Source organism: Puma concolor, chromosome B4 (genome assembly GCF_028749965.1).
Source record: "Puma concolor isolate L17-30 chromosome B4, mPumCon1.1.hap2, whole genome shotgun sequence".
Lineage (NCBI taxonomy): Eukaryota > Metazoa > Chordata > Mammalia > Carnivora > Felidae > Puma > Puma concolor.
The window spans coordinates 113877331-113898212 of record NC_141673.1 but is presented as its reverse complement, the minus strand read 5'-3'; the positions used below and the strand labels follow the sequence as shown (position 1 = coordinate 113898212).

The 20882-nt window shown below is 36.0% G+C and overlaps 1 protein-coding gene across 2 annotated transcripts in view; it reads right to left on the bottom strand.

Annotated features, from left to right (window-relative positions):
* The window catches only part of EPC1 (enhancer of polycomb 1), a 107121-nt gene extending 88127 nt beyond the window's left edge, over window positions 1-18994 (bottom strand). Inside the window, exons 1-2 of one of the 2 annotated variants that reach the window (XM_086714620.1) lie at window positions 18875-18994; window positions 6797-6988 (exon numbers count right to left, since the gene is read on the bottom strand). In XM_086714620.1, the coding sequence (XP_086570746.1) occupies window positions 6797-6799 (3 nt within the window). In that variant the 5' untranslated portion in view covers window positions 6800-6988; window positions 18875-18994. Of the gene's footprint in view, window positions 1-6796; window positions 7087-18874 lie in introns of those variants that run through there. The other variant, XM_086714619.1, reaches the window with a different exon arrangement.
* Between the last annotated feature and the right edge of the window lie 1888 nt (window positions 18995-20882).

Genomic DNA, 20882 nt, shown 5'->3' with positions numbered 1-20882 from the left:
ATAAATCTGAAATGTGATATTCATGCTGAGGCATAAGAAGACTCCTCCCTTTAGGTCATTGCTCAATTCTCACCCTTTCAGTGAGGCTATCTTGACAACCCTATTGAATATTTCAATGTGTGTTTATTCATGTATTTGCCAAATATTAAATGACATCCTCTTAAGTTTGGCATATTTCAAAGGCAAACTATTTATCATGGCAGGTACCATCCAACTCTCTAGAGCAGGGTCTCAAAGGGTGGTCCCTGGGGACCAACAGCATCAGCAGCACCAGCAGCATCTGGGAGGTTGCCAAAAATATAGCTTCTCAGGCTCCACCTCCACCAATCGAGTCAAGAACCCTAGGTGTGGGGTCTAGCAATCTGTGTTTTCAGTGATTCTGGGCACACTAAAGTTTGAGATCCACTGATCTAGAGTACAGTGAATCCCCCCAAAATATCCCAGGGGGTAAACTTCCATACATCCCCAACGTGGCTAAGACTGAAACATTCTGTACATAAAACTGAACTTGGAAGTTGTGAAATAGATGCCAAAATTCTATTGGGACATAGTGCTATGAATGATGTATTTACCCACTTCAACTAAGCCTCACGGAATCTCTAGGCTTTGATCTTTTTCTTCCCTATAAAAACCCAACTTCTAACAGAATTTCATGAGATATTCCTGAAGAGACAAGATGTGGTACAAGTGTGCCTTCAGCAAACTCAACGTACAAAAATCAGATATATACACAGCTGGTAAGTTAGGTGGCCAATTACTGTTTTAACGAAAATGTTACTAGATTTATTTAAACAGTGACATCATATAGTGCTTTTAAAAGATGTCCATTTACATAACATAAATTTTACAAATGTCTAATGTGATAGTATAGAAGAATAGGTAAGTACACAGCCTCTGATTTCAAACTTCCCAGGTTCAAACTCCAACTTTTTCATTTACTAGGTAACCTGAGCCAAATCTCTAAGCCTCAGGTTCTTCTTCTGGAAAATGGGTATAACAATTGTCCTATTTCCAAAGTTTGTGTGAGAATTTAAGGATATAACAAAAAAGTAGAATTTAGATAGAAGCTGGAGCAAAGTAGGCTCTGATTAAATGTTTGTTTTCTGTGTGTGTGTGTGTGTGTGTGTGTGTGTGTGTGTGTGTGTGTGTGTGTGTGTTTTAATTAGCTGCCTTTGTGCCCAGTCTGGTCTCTGTGAAAACAGATATTTAAGTTTTATCATTCAAGAAGTTCACACAAAGCAGTTAAAATTGATACAAAGCAAATAGAAGCTAACCATATTGAGCACTGGATACTGAGAAGGTATTCATTCATTCTTCTAAGAGCTCTTGCCTAGCCAAACCAATCATGAGAAATTTCATCTCTTTATCATGACTGGGTAAGGTATGAACACATCCTACAAACCTAGTCAATGAGCTGTAAGAAGCATGGTGCTGTGAGCCTCTGGGAAAGAATTTCTTCCCTTATAAAAAGATGCATTAAGAGAAACTCTCTTCCCTTTGGAAATTGTAATATCAGGCTATGATGCTTGGAGCTGCAGCAGTCATAATGTGCCTATGAGGAAAGACATTGCTGACATTGTGGCAATATAAAAAAATGTAAACTGCTAAGGAGCTTGGTAACATTGTTAAGCTATTGAACCAAACCTAGAACAGGCTTGCTTCCTGTTAATGATTTAGTTGAAATAATAAATGTCCATATTTTTTATGCCACTGTCAGTAAGGTTCTATGTTAGTACAAAAGCAAACTAAATGGCATAATACATCTAGCTAGTGTGGATTAATTGGCTCTATAGCAAAATAATTTTATTACTTTATTCTTGAGGTCATCTTAAACCATATATAGAGAATCCTTAATGAAGAGCCTTCTGCTCAATATCATCTGCATATAACAACAGTCTTTTTCTAAACAACTTTTTTTTTTTTACATTTTATTTAATTATTTTGAGAGAGAGAGAGGAGGAGGAGCAGAGAGAGAGAGGGAGAGAATCCCAAGTAGGCTCCACACTGTCACTGCAGAGTCCCATGTGGGGCTCAGTCTCATGAACCACAAGATCATGACCTGAGCCGAAGTCAAGAGTTAGGCGCTTAACCGACTGAGCCACCCAGGTGCCCCATAACAGTGGTCTTAATTTCCTGCTCCATATCTGATGTGCTTAACTAATTAACTATTAGCCAAATGTGTAATCATGTTACTTTTGTAGATTAAAATATTTGTTTTTATTTAAAAAGTTTCTGTTATATATACCACTAAAACTATTACATATTTTAAAATAAAAATAAATATTTTAATTTTGATATAATCCTTTAACACTGTAATTGTATTTCCCTGCTTCATTTCACAGTTTATATTAAATTCAGACATTTATTTCATGACAATGTGAATAAAATGTACAAAATGTACAAAATCGGGCTCTACCACATTTAAAAGTTTTCGTTAAATGGACCTCACAAGGACACACCCCAAATTCGTACTACCAGAGTGATCTTCTCCATCTCTCTTTTCAAGAAAATAAGTTTATGTTTTATTTCTCACTTTGCAAGAGAAATCTGGATTAGTTAACTGTCTATTTATATAGCATCTATTTGGGCTGTATCTAAAATCTAAGGGCTATTTTCCCCTCAGTGTGTGAATATTTGGTGCCCAAATAATGATTCTTCAATAGAAGGACACTTGTTAAATCCCCATAAGAACATATTTAAATTAAAAAAAAATTTTTTTTTTTACTCCAGAAATCTTATTTGGCCTTTATTCCCAAATGGGACTTCTCCCACCCTACCAATATCTAACACCTTAGATTAGAACTTTGAACCTTCTTGGACTATAAACTCCATGAGAGCAGGGATGCATGCCTCTTCTTAATATTATACCCAGCATCTTAGCACACTGGCACATAATATGTAGGAAAATCTAGAACAAATAAATCCCCAAATAAAAATAAATGTTGAACAAATTGGGGTGCCCGGGTGGCTCAGTCAGTTAAGTGCCTGACTTCAGTTCAGGTCATGGTCGCACAGTTCATGAGTTCAAGCCCTGAGTCAGGCTCTGTGCTGACAGCTCAGAGCCTGGAGCCTGCTTGGGATTCTGTGTCTCCTTCTCTCTCTCTGCCCCTCCCCCACAAGCGCGCGCGCGCGCGCTCTCTCTCTCTCTCTCTCTCTCTCTCTCAAAAATAAACATTAAAAATAAAATAAAATTTAAAAATGTTGAACAAATCATGTATAAAGTACAACCCTTTCATCTTTTTCATAAACAAATAATTTCTTTGTTTTACTTTCTCTTTAGACTCTCCATTTAAGAATCTTTTTGGAGAGATAAAAAAAAGTTATACCACAAACACCCATTTTGTCTGTTACTTTCCCCCTCCCTTTCCTTGCACAAAAATGCTGAGGACAGTAGTGAATCTGTATGGTCTTATGGAAAGTAATGATATGTCCAAGAAACAGCAGAGGTCAATATGCACAAGAAGTAGGTGGAGTTGGAAATGTGCGATTTCAGGCCTGTACTGAATTTGGTTTTCTAAGAGCTAAATTTTTAGCTATATTTCCTTCTTCTCCATAAGTTCATTCCAAGGAATATTAGATTGGTTTTGGCTAATATTTTTTGCATTTTATGTTAGGTTGTCTTAATATCTCTTCCTTTTGTTATTTCACTTTTCCTAATAGGTATGGCTAACCTGAAAATTTCCTCAAACTTTAGCAATACTAATGAATACGAGTTAATAAATTAGGACATTGTGTTGGTTCATTACATTAAGTCTTAATAAAATTTTCAGATTATTTCTGTTATTGACTGAACTCCATAATTTCAAGTTCATTTTTCTGAGGTTTATTGTTTAGAATCTGATTTACAGATTCTCCGTGTCTTTGGCATCATTTATTCATTTTTTTCTGCAACCTGTTTTTGGCTATTTCACTACTCATTGACCCCTCCCCTCCATGAGAGGGATGAGCAGGGTAAAAAATATGATATGCCATTTTAATATAGTCAATTTTGTTATTTCCTCCTATCTCTGAGAAAATGGTATGCAAAAAAGAAATAAATGTATATTATTAACTAAAATGACATTTCAGGATTAAAAAAATTATTTTCTCATTGCTCGTGATCTGGCAACTGTTACTATGGAAAACTGAGTTCTCTCTAGACTTCATTTAATAAATAAAGATTTTTTTTTCATGAGAGAAACATTATAGTTTATAATAATTCTAATCTAAATCACACCAAACTCATGAACTAAATGCCCACAAAAATGTTGTCAATTAAAAAAAGAATTAATGTCAATAGAATCCAGAGCTAAAATGAGGTACAAGGTGGATTTAAAAATGGAGAATAATATAAAATAATAAATTGTTTTTGCCTCCTAGATTTAAACCTCCTTACCTACATAGTGATATAAGAGTCATACATAAAAGAATATCTTTAATATAAATATAATGTGGTTTTTTTTAAAAAGTGAAAATTTAACTATAATGGTTACTTCATAATCAATGATGTAATAGTCAATGATATAGGAGAACAAAGAGCATTGCATAGCTACATATGGACTTCGTAGCATCAGTTTGTTTTTAAAAGGGGGGCTACAATATATAAACCTTTTTAGTTTTTACAGATTAAAATAAAATATATCACCAGCTGAATAACAGAATATTTTAGCAACAAACATATTGGGAAGTCTATTTTATTCAGTAGATCAACTTCAGAGAACTAAACTCTCCAGAATAACCAGAGGGTTAGATAATATATTTACACCTGCAGTATTTCATTCTATAAATAATCTATAATGTCAAAACTAGTCTTGCTGGGGGCATTTACATTTTATAAAGAAATAAAATGTTACAGGGGACAATTTCAAATTTTTGTAGCATTGTATAAGCAAAATATAGACATAATACATAATTATTTGTGAAGTTCAAGGAAAGAGTCCTATACAGGTAAATTATAGGGACACAAAAATCAGAAATACTATTCCTAGTCATTTTCACACATGTTTTTACTTCAGAATTTTAAATGATCAGTGAAATGAGCATTTACATATTTCCAAGTGAATAAAGACAATATGTCCAGAAATTTTCACTCTCTCAAGAAATTATTCAATCATATGGTAAGGTAGTCTAGGGTAATATTTCAGTTGTTTTTACTTTATTTGGCAAAATATGTTTTTAGGTACAATTATTGATCCCTCCCACTTTCTTTGTAAATGAAGGACATACTTACACTCTTCATAAACAACTAAAATGTCCACAGAGACGGGTATAACCTATGTCATATCATAGTATACATTTTGTTCTTGGGAGGCTTTGGGCCTAAACCCCATATTCTCTAATCAGATAATTCTCAATAAGAACAAAGATGAAAAACATTTACCTACATTTAGATACATGAATACCAGTATTTTTAAAGTTAGAAGCAGTTGTGTACATATTCTCAAAAAATTATGTTATTCCAAAATATTTGCTTTTTTCAAAACAAGAATATACATAAATCTAATTGAAGTATCATTTCAAAATAATAATGTAGGCATTATTGTATGTCACACTAGTAGAAAATTCCCAGGAGAAACTTAGAATAGTTATTTAAGAAATCCCTAGGTTCAAAACGAAATTAAACTTTTACAACATTGAGTGAACTAAAACTCAAATGTTTTGTTACATTGAAAAAACATGAATACGTATGGTATTGTGATATAAAGAAAATGCGAAATGTTACCGAGGAAAGAGAGGGTAAACCAACAGCTTATTACTGAAAAATTCTGATCTAGAGATAATCAGATCAGATAAAACACAACTGCAAACTGCATGCTTGTCTCTGATGCTCCCTGGACTGGTTGTGACGACATGTCTGCTCTCACCCACAGTTCACAGTGCACACACAAAAAAAACATTTCAATCATACAACTGAATAATTCCTCTGACCAAATTGAACTTTCTTTAAGGAAATAAAGGGATAAAATAATAGATCAAATCTTGCCCCACCTCTTTTTTTTTCCTCCTTTTTTCTTTTAGTGAAACTGACATAAATTGTTGAGGAGCACGACAGCGCCACCAACACAGATCAATGCAAAACAAAAAAGATCTCCCACCGTGTGCAAAAAGAAAAAAAATTAGAAAAATGCCAAAAATTACAAAATGTCTCCCAAAGATACCTTTTTGGAGAAAAACAAGCTAGATCTGCAAAGATTATCTAATGAAGAGCCTCAAAGAATTAATATTATGGAATACAAGTTTAGATCTGATCAGCAAATAAAAGACCCACTATTTAGTAACAGCCATAACTTAATATAAACCCGGTTATGTCAATCTCCACCTTCATTATACCAAGGGCAGCTTTTCGGTAGTTTGTATCCAAGTAATCCATCAAGAAAACCACAATAGGCCAGTTAAAAAAAGAAAGAAAGAAAGAAAGAAACAAAAACTACATCCATAGTTTGCCTGCTGATAATTTAGTCCTGGACAAATTAGGTAATACATAATTTTTATAAAGGGGATATGCACATATTTGGCATTACCAACATTGCTGGCACAAAACAAGTCCATCTTGAAATAGCTGAGTTCTCCTGTAGTTCACAGTAATTAAAGTATAATTTATATTATAAACATTTAGCTTTAATAATGAAAACAAAAAAACTATCTTTCTTTCTTTTAGTAAAAATTAACCAGACAAGATTAGGTGGAATATGCAGAGATCAAAGCTAAAGAAAAATACAAAGATTGGTTTTGTTAGAAGAAACACAATGAAAATCCTCTTTATCTGGTGGCTCATTCAAAGATTTAATGAAATAAATGTTAAAAATTACAAACTTACCATTAGTGTAGGCAAAGAAGAAGCCAGTTCTTGAAAAATAATTGTAACAATATAGGCTGGATACTTGTGTCCCTAGAAACAACAGCCTCCAGGCAGCATATGGATCTTCAAACATCTTTAAAATATTTGGTAAATAAAAAGTAACACTTTCTTCCATGATCAGTGGCTGAATAGGGTGGCTTCCCCCAGGATCTGTGGGCGTTTGGAAAAAATCGGAGAAATATCCACGGAAGATTAAAAGCAGAGGAGGCAGCGGCAGCCAGAAGACTCTGGGGTTAACAACTTTGCGATGGCAAGCAGGCGTGCTCTGATTGGTTAGGAGGGCAGTGTCCCTACAGTCTGCACTATCCCCCGCTCCCCCCGCCTCCTGCAGCTCGGAAAAAAATGCAGTGTGTGTGCCATTTTACACTGGGCTTTTAAAAGCACAGCCACCCAAACGACAAAAGTCTAAGCTCGCTATTAAGTGACACTGCAAAACAATAGCACCCACGACTGCCTGTAAGCTCAGGAAAATGCCCTTTCAACGTCTTAAGGAACCCTCTTATTTCCTGTATGGGGGTTTTAACGGAATATAATGCATTTCTTAAGCAAATCGTTGATCACTTCGCAAACGTGGATATGTAATTTGGATACAAATATGGCCATTAAAAAAAAAAACTATTTCCATCAAAACATTGTTGATTTGACATCATAGGTACCTAAAGAAGACAGTCCTCCTTGAACAAAATTCACGACTCCTGTAGCTCAGAGAGATTTAATTCCTTGTAAAAATAGAACTCGTTAGCTGCAATAACTACCATTTGTGCAAAGAATAAAAATAAAACGATTTTAGTGGTTAAATTTAAAACAATAGACATACTTTTTTTTTCCTCCTTAAAAATTCTGTTTCAAAAACCTTTACTGGCTGACAGAATTCTACCACTCTGCCTTACAAACAAAATGGCTGTGGTACTGAGTTTTTTTGGATCCTCCCACTGTGCCTCCTCCCGGCCTCCAGGAAGTGGTAAAAATCCAAAATAAATAGAGTACTAAAAGTACATTGTCCAGTCTGAACTCTGGTGAAACCTCTGGTAAGGGGGTCTTAGAAATGTGCTGCTTTTATGAGTTTTTTTTTTTTTAATTGTTTTGAAAAGAACATCAATCACTAGAGATTTACTTGACTGTAATTTGAACTTCCTGCTTTACATATTTATAAGGTCTTTCACCTATCTTGGCAAGCTTTCAAATTAAGTGGGCTGGGAAATTTGATGCTCTGTCTCTAGTTGTGAGCTGAGTCAGGTATTTGGTGGTTCCAATTGGGCTTTTAAATAAAAATGAAGTCTGAGACTTAAAAAAAAATTAATACAAAATGAATGCAACACGATGATTGTAAATGTAAAGTCAAAAAGCCAGCAATATCGAAATGTGTCTAATACTGCATATTTGTTAATTGAACACATTCAAAATTCTTCGCCAGCTAAACTTCTAATGAGCCAAGGATAGAGCAATGTTTAAAGGAACTGGATGAAGAAAAGGGGTGAGGAATTGCCTAGTTCTTCAGGATCCCTTTCCCCCTGTGCAGACCTGTTGGTCTGGCATCCTTTTCCCTGCCTGGCATTTAATAGGTAACATTCTTAAGGAGCTATAGCTAAGGTGACTATATAATTCATCATTTTAATCGGGACACTTGAGAGTGAAAGGGGACATATTATTAACTATATGATGATTGGAATAAACAGGGACTGTCCACGGTAAACCAGGAGGTACGGCTTACCATGCATTCATTTGCTTTTGCCAGACGGACACCTACAGGCATGGGTCCTAGGCCAATTTAGATAGAACCTAACTAGATCCCTTCTCTGGGCTATGTCTATTGTCCCTGCTCTCCTGTCAACTGGAGTAGATGACAAAAGACTTGGATGCAAATATATTTAATGAACAACTGCGGTAAAGAGATTATTTTGTAATCTCATCAATAGTGACCTGATGAGAGTAAAATTCTGTGATATTTATTTGATTATAATCAGGAAAACATCCTTAAAAAGCTATCTAATGAACAGAGTAGACTAAAATTCTTGAGTAATTTTTAAGCACTTTTCTTTCCAACAGAAAAAATTTCTAGAGGCCGTTTTCACTGTGTCCTTTTGTCTCTCCACGATCCTAGTCCAGTTCTTTTCTCTCCCATCCTTTCCACCACTCCTTTATATGCATACACATCCACATATATAATTATATATGTACATTCATATATACATATGTAGATGTGCATGTGTGTATATACTTTATTATCTATAAATTAGAATCTTCTAATATTTCTAATTATATATTTTCTTATGGGAGAATTTTCTTCAGAGTTTTTGAGCCAATATTCATGATACACAAGATTTGGACATCTTTTGCTTGGGCAAAGGTAAAATGTAGAGTGAGATGTTTAGAAAAAATTACTGAAAGACATAGGATAAATAATTCTCATGTTGTTTATTCAAATAGTTTTTCAGAGCTTGGAATGTGCCAGACGTGATGCTTGGTGCTACATATATATTAATGAACAAGAGACAGTTTACCATCTCCTTCAAAGAGTTCATAGTCTAGTGGGGAGACAGAGAAGAAAGCAAGCAAATAAATATGTAATTGTAAATTGTAAGTGCTATTAAAGACATAGAGTGCAGTCTTAGTAACAGGGAGGGAAACACACAGATAAGGTGTTAAAAGACATTGTTTCTAAGAAGGTGACATTGAAACTAGACTTAAAGGATGAGAAGGAGCCAAACTTGAAAAATACATGAGAAATAGCAGACCAGAAGGAGGTTACAACATGTGCTAATGCCCTGAGGCAGAATGGAGCTTGAAGTATTCCAGGAAGTAAAATGAGGCCAATGTCTGTGCAGCCTATTGAGAGAAAGGGAAAATGACATCAGATGAGGTCAGAAATTAGTCTCTGCAGAGGTTTGTAAGCTACAGAAATGAGTTCCATATCTAAGTGAATTATATCCGGAGAGTAGAAGGTTGGAATTTGAGATTTTGGAAGTTTTAGTGATGATGAGATCCAGAGAAGCTGTGGTGAAGTGGAAGAAAAAACCTAAACACCATGCAAATTGTGAATTTACACAGCTGCATCACAGTGTTTTGGTATTATATTTTAAAAATCTACATTTTGCCTGCATCACTATAGCCATTGACCATGACTCAGTTCATAAATAAATATGAATAAGAAACAAATGTCTAAGATCATACATATTACCAGTAAAATGAAAAGGAAGAATTCAGGCAACCATTTGCCTCATTTTCTGCTTCTTTTCAAGTTTGATTTTGGTATATTTTTATTCAAAAAACCTTATGTTTCTTATCAGTTGCACAAAGCTCAATTAACACATTTTTTTTTAAACAAATGAGCTAGGGGTGCCTGGGTGGCTCAGTTGGTTAAGTGTCCGACTTCAGCTCAGATCATGGTCTCATGGTTCAACCCATGTTGGGCTCTGTGCTGACAGCTCAGAGCCTGGAGCCTGCTTCAGATTCTGTGTCTCCCTCTCTCTCTGCCCCTTCCCTGCTTACACTCTGTCTCTGTCTCTCTCTCAAAAATAAACAAACATTAAACAAATGAGCCAAAGCATTATTATAAAGCTAGAATTTAACTAATACAATAGTAATAAAAATAGTTACCCTTTTTGAATTTACTGTTTGTTACTGAACCAAAATGCTATGTACACTTGGGCAGAAATAAATGTGTTCGATTTCTTAGATTCCAAGACTTAGAAAATATTTAAAAGCAATGATGTGTAATTCCTCGAATGAGCTTTGATAGTAATAAGAATCTCTAAACAAATCAAATTGTGAACCAATTAAGTAATGCAGTTTTTAAGACCTTTACCTCTTAAAACTGTGAGGTGAAGGAAAACATGGTTTGGAATTCAGAGTTTTAAACCATAGTAGTCCCACTTATCCACAGTTTTGCTTTTTGCAGTTTCAGTTACCCATGGCCAACCCTCCACAGGAACCAGATGATCCTCCTGACAAGTTGTAAGAAGGTCAATAGTTGGCTGATGCTCTGTCACAATGCCGGCATCGTGCCCCTCACTTCATCTCATGATGTAGCATTTTATCAGCTCACATCACCACAACAAGAAGGGTGAGTACAGTAGAGTAAGATGTTTTGAGAGAGACACAAAATTTGCATAACTTTTATTATAGTATATTGTTATAATTTTACTATTAGTTATTGTCAATCTCTTACTGTACCTAAATTACAAATTAGATTTTATCAAAGGTATTTATGTGTAGGAAAAAAACAGTATACATAGGGTTTGGTACTGTTTGAGGTTTTGGGCATCCGTTACGGGTCTTGGAACGTATCCCCCATGGGTAAGAAGGAACTACCGTAATTTTAAAGCAGTAATACGATGCAGCATTCCATAACCAAATATAATAATAAAATATATGACCAATCACACTAAATGGGGGTAAATAAAGACTATAAGTAGCCCCATATCAGTCAAGTCAGCTTTTGTCACCAAACAGATACTGCAACTTGCAAAAAAGTTTTTAGTTTTCAAATTTTGGGAATTCATAATTGTGGTTAAGAGACTGTGCATCTGGAGATGCTAGTCCATTCAGTTTCTTTAAAAAAAAAACATTCTTAGTTTAAATCAAAGCTCATAATCCAAATGATCATGAAAAGAGTTACAATTTGGAAATGGCCAAACTTCCATTTGTGGACCATAATGAATTAATGTACACCATGTTATCAAATTTCTTTAGTTATTTGTGTGGTCTTAAACAAATTCTTTTAATTTTACCCTTTAATATTTTTCCTGTATTTTCCTTCTTAAGAATAGTGAAATGTTATGATGCTTTTCTAGGAAACATATTTTGAAGCAGTACCTCACCAGTCTTTTCTTTTCCAAATGTTTTAATTTTATATCTGTGGCAGAGATTATAGGAGTTTTACTTCAGAACTCATTACCCATTGTGGGATGATTTTAGATTGCATTTATCTAAGCACAGTGGCATTTTCAAGAAAGGTCATTCATGGGAGGAGTTTGTGACCATTGGTGTGGCTGGGACTGTTGGCTAGCCAGTATCCAGCCCCTCTTTCTTTCTTACTAATAAAATCTAATTTTGTTTTGGGTTTGCTACCCCCCCAAACTATTTGCCACACAGTTTTAAACAGTGAGATTTAGGCAGAAGTGATTTGGTGGAGTTTCTGAGAAAGCATTGATAGGGGCCTGACTCAGCAGGCAGGGCCCTTTGCTCTTCACCTTCACCTTTCTTCCTGCTTGGAATGTGGTCACCACACCTAGGTGGAGTCAGGAGCTCTGTGACAGCCAAGAGGATGGCTCATGGCTAGGGGTAGCTGCATAGAAGGAGAACATTAGGTTCTGTGGAGCCTTCATTCCATCTGGATTTTCTTTTTTCACATAAGGGAAATAGAAAACCACTAATTTGTCTAAAAGCACTGTTTTATGGGGTCTCTTCTTCATAACTAATGCATTTTCTAGTACAATCAGTGTGAGTGATCTTCAAATTATTTTCTCTGTTAAAATCAGTTACTTTTTATTTTTTTTTTCAACGTTTATTTATTTTTGGGACAGAGAGAGACAGAGCATGAATGGGGGAGGGGCAGAGAGAGAGGGAGACACAGAATCGGAAACAGGCTCCAGGCTCTGAGCCATCAGCCCAGAGCCCGACGCGGGGCTCGAACTCACGGACCGCGAGATCGTGACCTGGCTGAAGTCGACGCTTAACCGACTGCGCCACCCAGGCGCCCCGAAATCAGTTACTTTTTTTTAACGTTTATTTATTTTTGGGACAGAGAGAGACAGAGCATGAACGGGGGAGGGGCAGAGAGAGAGGGAGACACAGAATCGGAAGCAGGCTCCAGGCTCTGAGCCATCAGCCCAGAGCCTGACGCGGGGCTCGAACTCACGGACCGTGAGATCGTGACCTGAGCCGAAGTCGGATGCTCAACCGACTGAGCCACCCAGGCGCCCCAATCAGTTACTTTTTAATTGCTGTATAATTCTAGGCTGAGAAGGGGACTTTATAATCTGGGTTTTGGTTACATGTGGTTACATAGATATAAGATATGCATATTTGTATGTATATATGTATGTCATATGTGTACACATATATGCAAAAATTCTTGAGCTATACTTTGATTAGTACATTAAATCTATTATATTGTATGCATGTTATTTCTTAATAAAAGAAAGCTATTTTAATTATTACAGAGTGATGGGATCTGATAATTTGCAATAGACATGGTGAGGAACAAGATGAAAGATATAATTCTTTAAAAAATATTCAATAACCTCTGTTCTAAGCGCCTAAGACAACTACTCATTTCTCTTATTAAAAAATGGTTCTCCTATATTTATGTTTTCCTTTAATCATGTTGCTGGCAAGTATTCTAGAACTGCATATTCCAACACTATTCACTCTCTCAACATTCTTTTTCTTATATTCTTGACAGCTATATGCATGCCTCCACCAGCAGCAGCCATTTTCATCCTCTGAACCCTAAATCTTGGGTGACCTCAGCTATTACTCAAACGTCTCATTCCTCTATGGCTTATCAGAATTCAAGACTCTGTGGTAACTGACCTGTTATGGACCTGTGGACACGAAATGGTTAAAACAGTAAGCCTAGACCCTAGTTGGAGTTTTCTTGTATTGTAGTATGCTATGGGAAGTATCATAGTAAAAATACGACAAAGAGGAATTTTTCTTCTAGTATTCATAATGAAAGTTATTCTTTGTGCTATTAAAAAAAAAAAAGAACATATTTCCCTCCATGACTCCCACCACTCCCACCTGCAAATTGGTGATGAAAAAATCGTATACTGACAGAGACTATCCTATTTAAAATTTAACCCTTGTGTAGATTTGAGGTCAAAGAGGAATTGGAATAATCACAGCAACAGAACCACAGCAACAGAAGCACAGCAAACAGAGTTTGGTAAAGACTCTTGCTTAAAGTATGAGATTGAATAGTTATAGAAAAAGAGATGAAAATTTTCTGTGAGAAATAATTAAAGCTTCCATACAAGAAAGATCATTTACTGTTATAGAACATGAATTATTATTGGGAAGAAAAAGTCAGTAAATAATTCAGGCCTGGGATGACAAAGGAAGAAGAGTTTAACAGGATCAAATTGTAAATAATTTTCCTAGCTATATCTAGCTAAGGCTTCTTATAATTCCTTAGGGTGGGGGGAATGGGGGTTGATTTTAATGAAGGAATCTGCATAGGTGGTTACTGTATTTTAATATTTAGGTCAGTTATTTGTAATGAATTTGTTCTGCATTAAAAGAACACTTTAGGCATTGTTATAATTTAGAATTTGGGAATTTGAATAGCCCTCAACTGACAATTGCAGTAAAAATTCTGGTGCTCAAAGTAGGTGGTGCAAAGAAATAGCACCCCTTAAAAATGTGCTTTTACAAGACTTATTCCTGTCTGTCTTGGTTAACACCTTGCTGTGGCACACAGTGGGAAGCAGTGGGGGGGGGGGGGGGGGGAGGGGGGTGGGCGGGGCTTTATCTTGCCAGTTAAGGGTAACTAATAAAAGAGAGGCAGTTCTTGCAAAGCTGGATTGCTGGTGTGATGATTCACTTTAACTTTTTGACCACTGAAAGAAGCTTTATTTTATATGTGATATAAACACATGTGTTTGTAACCAGCTGACAATTATCCAATGTCAAAGCTAGCTTTCATATTTTCTTGTTGATAAGAATAAGTAGTGGTCTAAGTGATCTTTACTCTTGTCTTACATATTATTCTCTTCTATTAAATTCATTTTTCCTTCCAGATGGTGAAAAGTAATATAAACTTAATTCAAGCCACTTGGAAAATATGGAAATGTGTAATAAAGAATATAATCCTGCTTCTCTGGATATCTTTCCAATGTCTTTCCTTGTACTTCTTTTTGTGTTGGCAAACTTTCAGAATAAAGGGTGCCAAGTCAGCGATCCCTATTATATAACTGAACAAGTGTATATATAATAGCAGTCACAAAAATAACTCAGACAGAAGTGATTACATAATTAACACAATTGTACCCTACTTTGACAAATGGCAGAGATTTTCAAGAGGCATTAGAAAACTGTCCCCCCATTCTATAGTTCTAAATTATTTGTAAAATCACAGATAGCACAAACTCCTTTCCATGTAATAACCACATTGCTTGCTTTCTAATCATTTCCCAGGATCATTTGAGTTGAATGAATTTGGGTTACATGGGAGTGAATACTGAATAGAGGGGTAACTTTGGAGCATGAAACACTTGGAAAACAGGGAAAGATGGTCAATGAGTAAAGAAGATGATAAGGGATTCCTAGGGGATGAGGGAGAAGAGGATCAGAAGGGGAGGTGGAGTATAAAATAACATGGGATGGTGTCATAGATAGGGTGACTAGGGTGACTAGATAATTTGTAGTAAAATTGAGAAATTTTCAAGAGTGAAAATGGCGCTATTAATAACTACTGGTACAACAGCCTGGATTATACAGGGAAAATCAGAAAATATGGTCATTTTAGATCAACTGTTTATAAATAAGCCTACAGCCCTGGTGGCAGCCAACTGTTTGCTACCTTTATTCTATATATGATAAGTTGTTGATATGACCTTCCTTAATTTCAGACTTACTATCATTTATCATATACCTCTTATCATTTTTCACCTAGCAAAAGAAAATGCCAGATGGGTGTTATTTATCCTTACTGGGGGTTCTTTAAAGAGATTGCTTATCCAGGAGTTAGTGTAAAATGTTGATGAGGCCAAGATCAGGTTTCAGTCATCATGAGATTGAGTTAGTCACTCTATTTTAGGGTCCAGGCTTCATTCTCAGAACTGCTAGTAAGGATCTGTGCTATTGGCTCTTTATTTCATGGTAATTTTAAGCCAGACACTGGCATGCTGGACTCTTGTCTTTGCTTCTCTGTAGAGATTATTGCAACATTTTTGCTGTCTTCAAAGAAGTCTTTAATATGCAATCCTCAGTAACAGACATCTTAAAACTATTTGCATCTTCACATCAGTATGCTGTGTCCACTGTGCATATTTGGAAACCAATACATCAAACCTCAGTTTGCAAAACATAATTTTTAAAAAAAAATTTTTTTTTCAACGTTTATTTATTTTTGGGACAGAGAGAGACAGAGCATGAACGGGGGAGGGGCAGAGAGAGAGGGAGACACAGAATCAGAAACAGGCTCCAGGCTCTGAGCCATCAGCCCAGAGCCCGACGCGGGGCTCGAACTCACAGACCGCGAGATCGTGACCTGGCTGAAGTCGGACGCTTAACCGACTGCGCCACCCAGGCGCCCCTGCAAAACATAATTTGAAGAATACTTACAATAGGAAACAAGGCTAAATTCCTATCTATTTTGAACTGATCCTGAAGCAGTGCTTCTGGATCTGCTTTCACCCTGGGCCTGAACTGTTCATTGAGAACTGAGACCCTTTCGGCTTGGAATTCAAGTTGAGCATGGTCTTGGGACTTGGCTATTGCTGAAAGAATCCCGAAAGAGCCCCTTGTCAGTCTGAGGCCACTAGGGCTAGCATGTGGCACTTGGTACCATCAGAACAGGTTTATTGTAGCCAAATCTCCCTAAAGTCTCCCTCTTTTCTGATAGGACTCAGACTAGCTGGACTCGCCACCTCAAGATGCCCCAAGGAGCCCTGGGTACATGATAGAAAGAAGTTGAGGAGTATAGACATTGCTTAGAGACTTTCTTCTCTTACTGGCAGGAGGTGGTGCTCAGTTCTTCCTCTCTGGCAACAGAGTGGGATAGGGTTGCACATCAAATTACGAAGAGATCATCTGGTCACCTGCTTTTTAAAGAATAGTCTCTCGTGGGATTTCTCAAACTGGTATCTCTGAGCTCTCTGTGAAAACTAAAAAAATTTTAATTTTCATTTAAACAATAATTTAAAAGTAAGAAGCATATTGTGCATCATCTGAATGACCTCCCTATGGCCAAGTGCTACTCTGCAATTTTAGTCTGTTTTTATAATTGAGTTAGCACCAAGCAATTCTACTTTAATCAGGGAACTAATGAGAAAAGAACCAAAGCAGACTTAATATGTAAATGATGTGTTTATATCAAGTAAAGGCATAATATCAATATAAGCTATATGAACAATGGTTTACAGTAATTTGGATGAAAAACAGTGATGAGGTAATGTAGTCTTGCACTACCTGGTTTTTTTTTTTTATTTAAAAAAATTTTTTTTTCAACGTTTATTTATTTTTTTGGGACAGAGAGAGACAGAGCATGAACGGGGGAGGGGCAGAGAGAGAGGGAGACACAGAATCGGAAACAGGCTCCAGGCTCTGAGCCATCAGCCCAGAGCCTGACGCGGGGCTCGAACTCACGGACCGCGAGATCGTGACCTGGCTGAAGTCGGACGCTCAACCGACTGCGCCACCCAGGCGCCCCGCACTACCTGGTTTTAACCTGACCAAATTCATCAAATTCATGCTACCAGTAGTTATGGGGAAAACAATTATCTTCTGTCACATCACATTAAGACCTTTAATTTAAAACTTATTGGTTTTATTGGTTGGTTTATATTCAGTTTATAGATGGGTATTCTTTATAGTTACATAAGCCCTGTGAGTATAAGGAATTTATACCTAGTTGTAACTGTGTACAAGTATGGTTAAAAGCATGTGTTGAGAGGCCAAATTTCCTGGGTATTCATGTTACCACTGCCACATACTAGCAGAGTAATCTTGGGAATGTTACTTAACCTCTCTGTGCCCCAATTTCTTCATCTGATTTGGGATAATAAAATATCAGCTACTATTATTGTCAAGGGGAATTGAATACATGTAAATAATTAGAATAGTACCTGGAGATGCTAGATATTCCTATGGTAAAAGTAATTTAGCTCAGTAACTTAACAGAAGATCCCAAAGTGTGAGAAGCCTGCTCTATTAGATAAAGTATATGGACTAATAAGTAACATTTATATAGCACATTAAGTTTAAAAGTACTTTTTCATATACATTATTCCACTTAGTCTTCAACATCTAACCTGAAAGCTAGATAATATTTTTTATCATTTTAATGATGAGGAGACTAAAGCTTCGAAAACACGTTTGTCATGAGCATTTGATATTTTTCTTCCCCATGGAGAATGAAGGGATATTTTGTTCAAACATTTTCCCATCTTCTTTCGGGTTGCTAGGAAGCCCAGAGCTAATTTTATACTTTAGTACACATTAGTACTTGTGAAAAGACTTAATGGTCTGAACATATATGTTATATTTTTTCTTTTCACTTGGTTTTCCATTCCAATTTATATTTTCCCTGATTCTGAAATTTTATGTATACTATTTTGTTATTTGGAATTTTTATAATCTGTCTCATATACATTTTGGAAAATTTTGAGTCATAAATAAATAAACTGACCCATGGTTACATAACTGGTACGATTCAGATCTTGTCCTCAGTTCTTTTGCCTTCATGGCGAAGTCACATTTATGGAGCATTAGTGTGACCTGGTGATTTATATTCATTATCTCATGTAATCTGCACAATAATTAGTGTGAGGTATGTTATTGCTCTCTTTATTTTCAGATGAAGACATTGAAGTTTATAAAAGTTTTAAAAATATCCTAAAGTTAATAAATATTGTTATAATTTTTGTTCCTATAAATTGTTCTTAAACAAAAGCATGAGCTTCCTCTCCTAACTTCTGTCCCCCTGTAAGGGTTTAGGGCAAGATCTTTGTGTCAGTCCCCCTAGCCCTGTCCCCCCACTTATGGCTTTGCCAAAAACAAAACTTCCATCCCAACTACTTGCCACTTAAACAAGATGTTTATCATTTTTTAGCTAAAAATATTTGCTATAATAGAAATACCATAAATACCAAGCAAAGATGGTTCCCACTTTACAGTGTCCTTAGTAAACTTTTAGGGTTACCCAGAGCATAGTGCTCTTTCTGTCACTGTTGTACACTTGCCCAGGATTCACATCTAGTTTTTAGAAAGAGCCAAAAAAAAAAAAAAAAAAAAAAAAAAAATCAGAGACTGGTGCCTCAGGGGTGAGGTAGCATGCAAATCTGTGCTCCCTGATACTGGCCAACTTACCTATTTCTTTTCTTGGGTCAGTTTTATGTTTTTTATAGGACTTGAAGATTGTCGCTCTGATTGGCTCCTATCAGCACATTTTCTGACTATTCCAAACGTGTGATAGGATTGCTTCTCTAATTGCCAGTCAGCTATTGGCTGGAGTCAGGCAAGCGGAAAGCCTGGGATTGTCTCTTGCCATTATGACCTCAACTGATGTCATAAGGGAGCACGGGAATCATTAAGTACCATCTAGAGAACAGAGTAAATGACATTTGACTTTCAGTTGCCCTGCCATCATTCTACATCAGTCTTTATAGTTTTCCAAATAGTGATGGTTCCCAAACTTTAGTCATTTGATTTTCACGATTTTTGCCATATCCTCATATCACCTTTGCTATTATTTATTTAAAGTTTCTTTAATGTAATGGCATTTTTACTTAAATAAATTATTTGGAAGGAAGACTTTATATTGCCATCATTAATGGGAGAACAGTTACACTTATTATTAATAGATGATAATCTTAAAACTAAGTAAAATGAGAGTAAGACAATAGTGTTAAATTCTTTCCAGACATAGGGATTGGGAATTAGGAGGCCTGTCATTTATTTCTAACAATTCCGTAAACTATCTCATAAACTATAAAATAGTATACGATCGATGCAACTTTTAGTGCCATCACTTTCCTCATTTGAAAAAGCTTCAAAACCATTTACCATGTTATCTGTGAGGAAAGAGGAGAGATTTCCTGTGCCAGAAAGTAAGTAGAGACTACAGGGCATTAGATTGTAAAGGAGCCAACAGAGGTTGGAAACTATAAGTATCAGCGGCATGATACAGACCTTAAACCAGAGGGTGCCAAGTTTGACAAACGTCCCCTTTGGTTTCACCTAGAAAGTTTACTGAACCCTACTTTCAGATTTTGAGTAGTAAGATTAATAAAGAAAAGCAAAAACAGGGTGCAATCTTAGAATGAAGAGCTTAGAAGCTGTTCAAATGAAGGGAAGAATCACAGTAGTGGAGAAATAAAGAGGGGAAGAAAAAAGGAGAGCATATGTTCTCGGTGTTAAAAATTACACATCCCGATTCCTAAACAAAATTCTGCTTCAGATGATACTTCTATATTAATCTAATGACTTTGAAAATATACACACATCCTGAAGGTCCTTTTACCTTTTTATGGGCTTATAAAATACCTGAGTTGCTTAGGTGGTAGTTATATTTGTGGATATTATTGGTCACGAGATGAACAAAGAAAGACCTAGAAGGAGTCTCTTAGGAAAAGTACACAGATTACAGAACCATTCTAAATATAATTTGTTTTTCAAGAAAAATTCAAATAAACTATTTATTGCTCCAATATAGGGATTATTTTATGAAAGCCCTGATAAAAATGTCATTGGGGATGATTATCAGACTCATTCTTTCAGTGATTCAGTTGCCAAGAATGCAAGAATATAACTTGGTTAAAGTCTTGGATAACTTGTTATGATGTTTTTTGGAAAAAATATATGAGGAAAAAATGAAAATTGCTAGTTGGATATTGTGGCAGTTTTAGGAATTGGGCTGAGACTAAGGAGTGTTCACAAATAATTAAAAAAGGAAAAAAACTGCAAAGATGACGTAGAAGCAATGAAAAAAAGTTAGAAAGTGTCTTTTAATCAGTTGAGCAACATTTGGGGTATGAATAGGTGTGCTGATAATAACGGTAAGAATAAGTAGAGCCAGACATCAACCTGAAACTATTCCAGGGACATGCTGCTGGGAATATATTCAATAGCTGCATATCTTCATTGTGCATAGGGAATAGTTACATATATGTTACCTTAAGATTAGATTGCATCCCAGAGAGCCAAATGGGGAGTTCACAAATTTATGGATTAACATCTTTTGAATCCTATGGAAAAGTAAGTCATAAAGACACACATTTTATTTGTCTTTTTCTCTCTTCTCCAAAGCAACAAAAATCCAATTTCCCCTACCAATTTAAGTCCCATAGCTCTAAATGTGGTTACAGGCTCACATCAT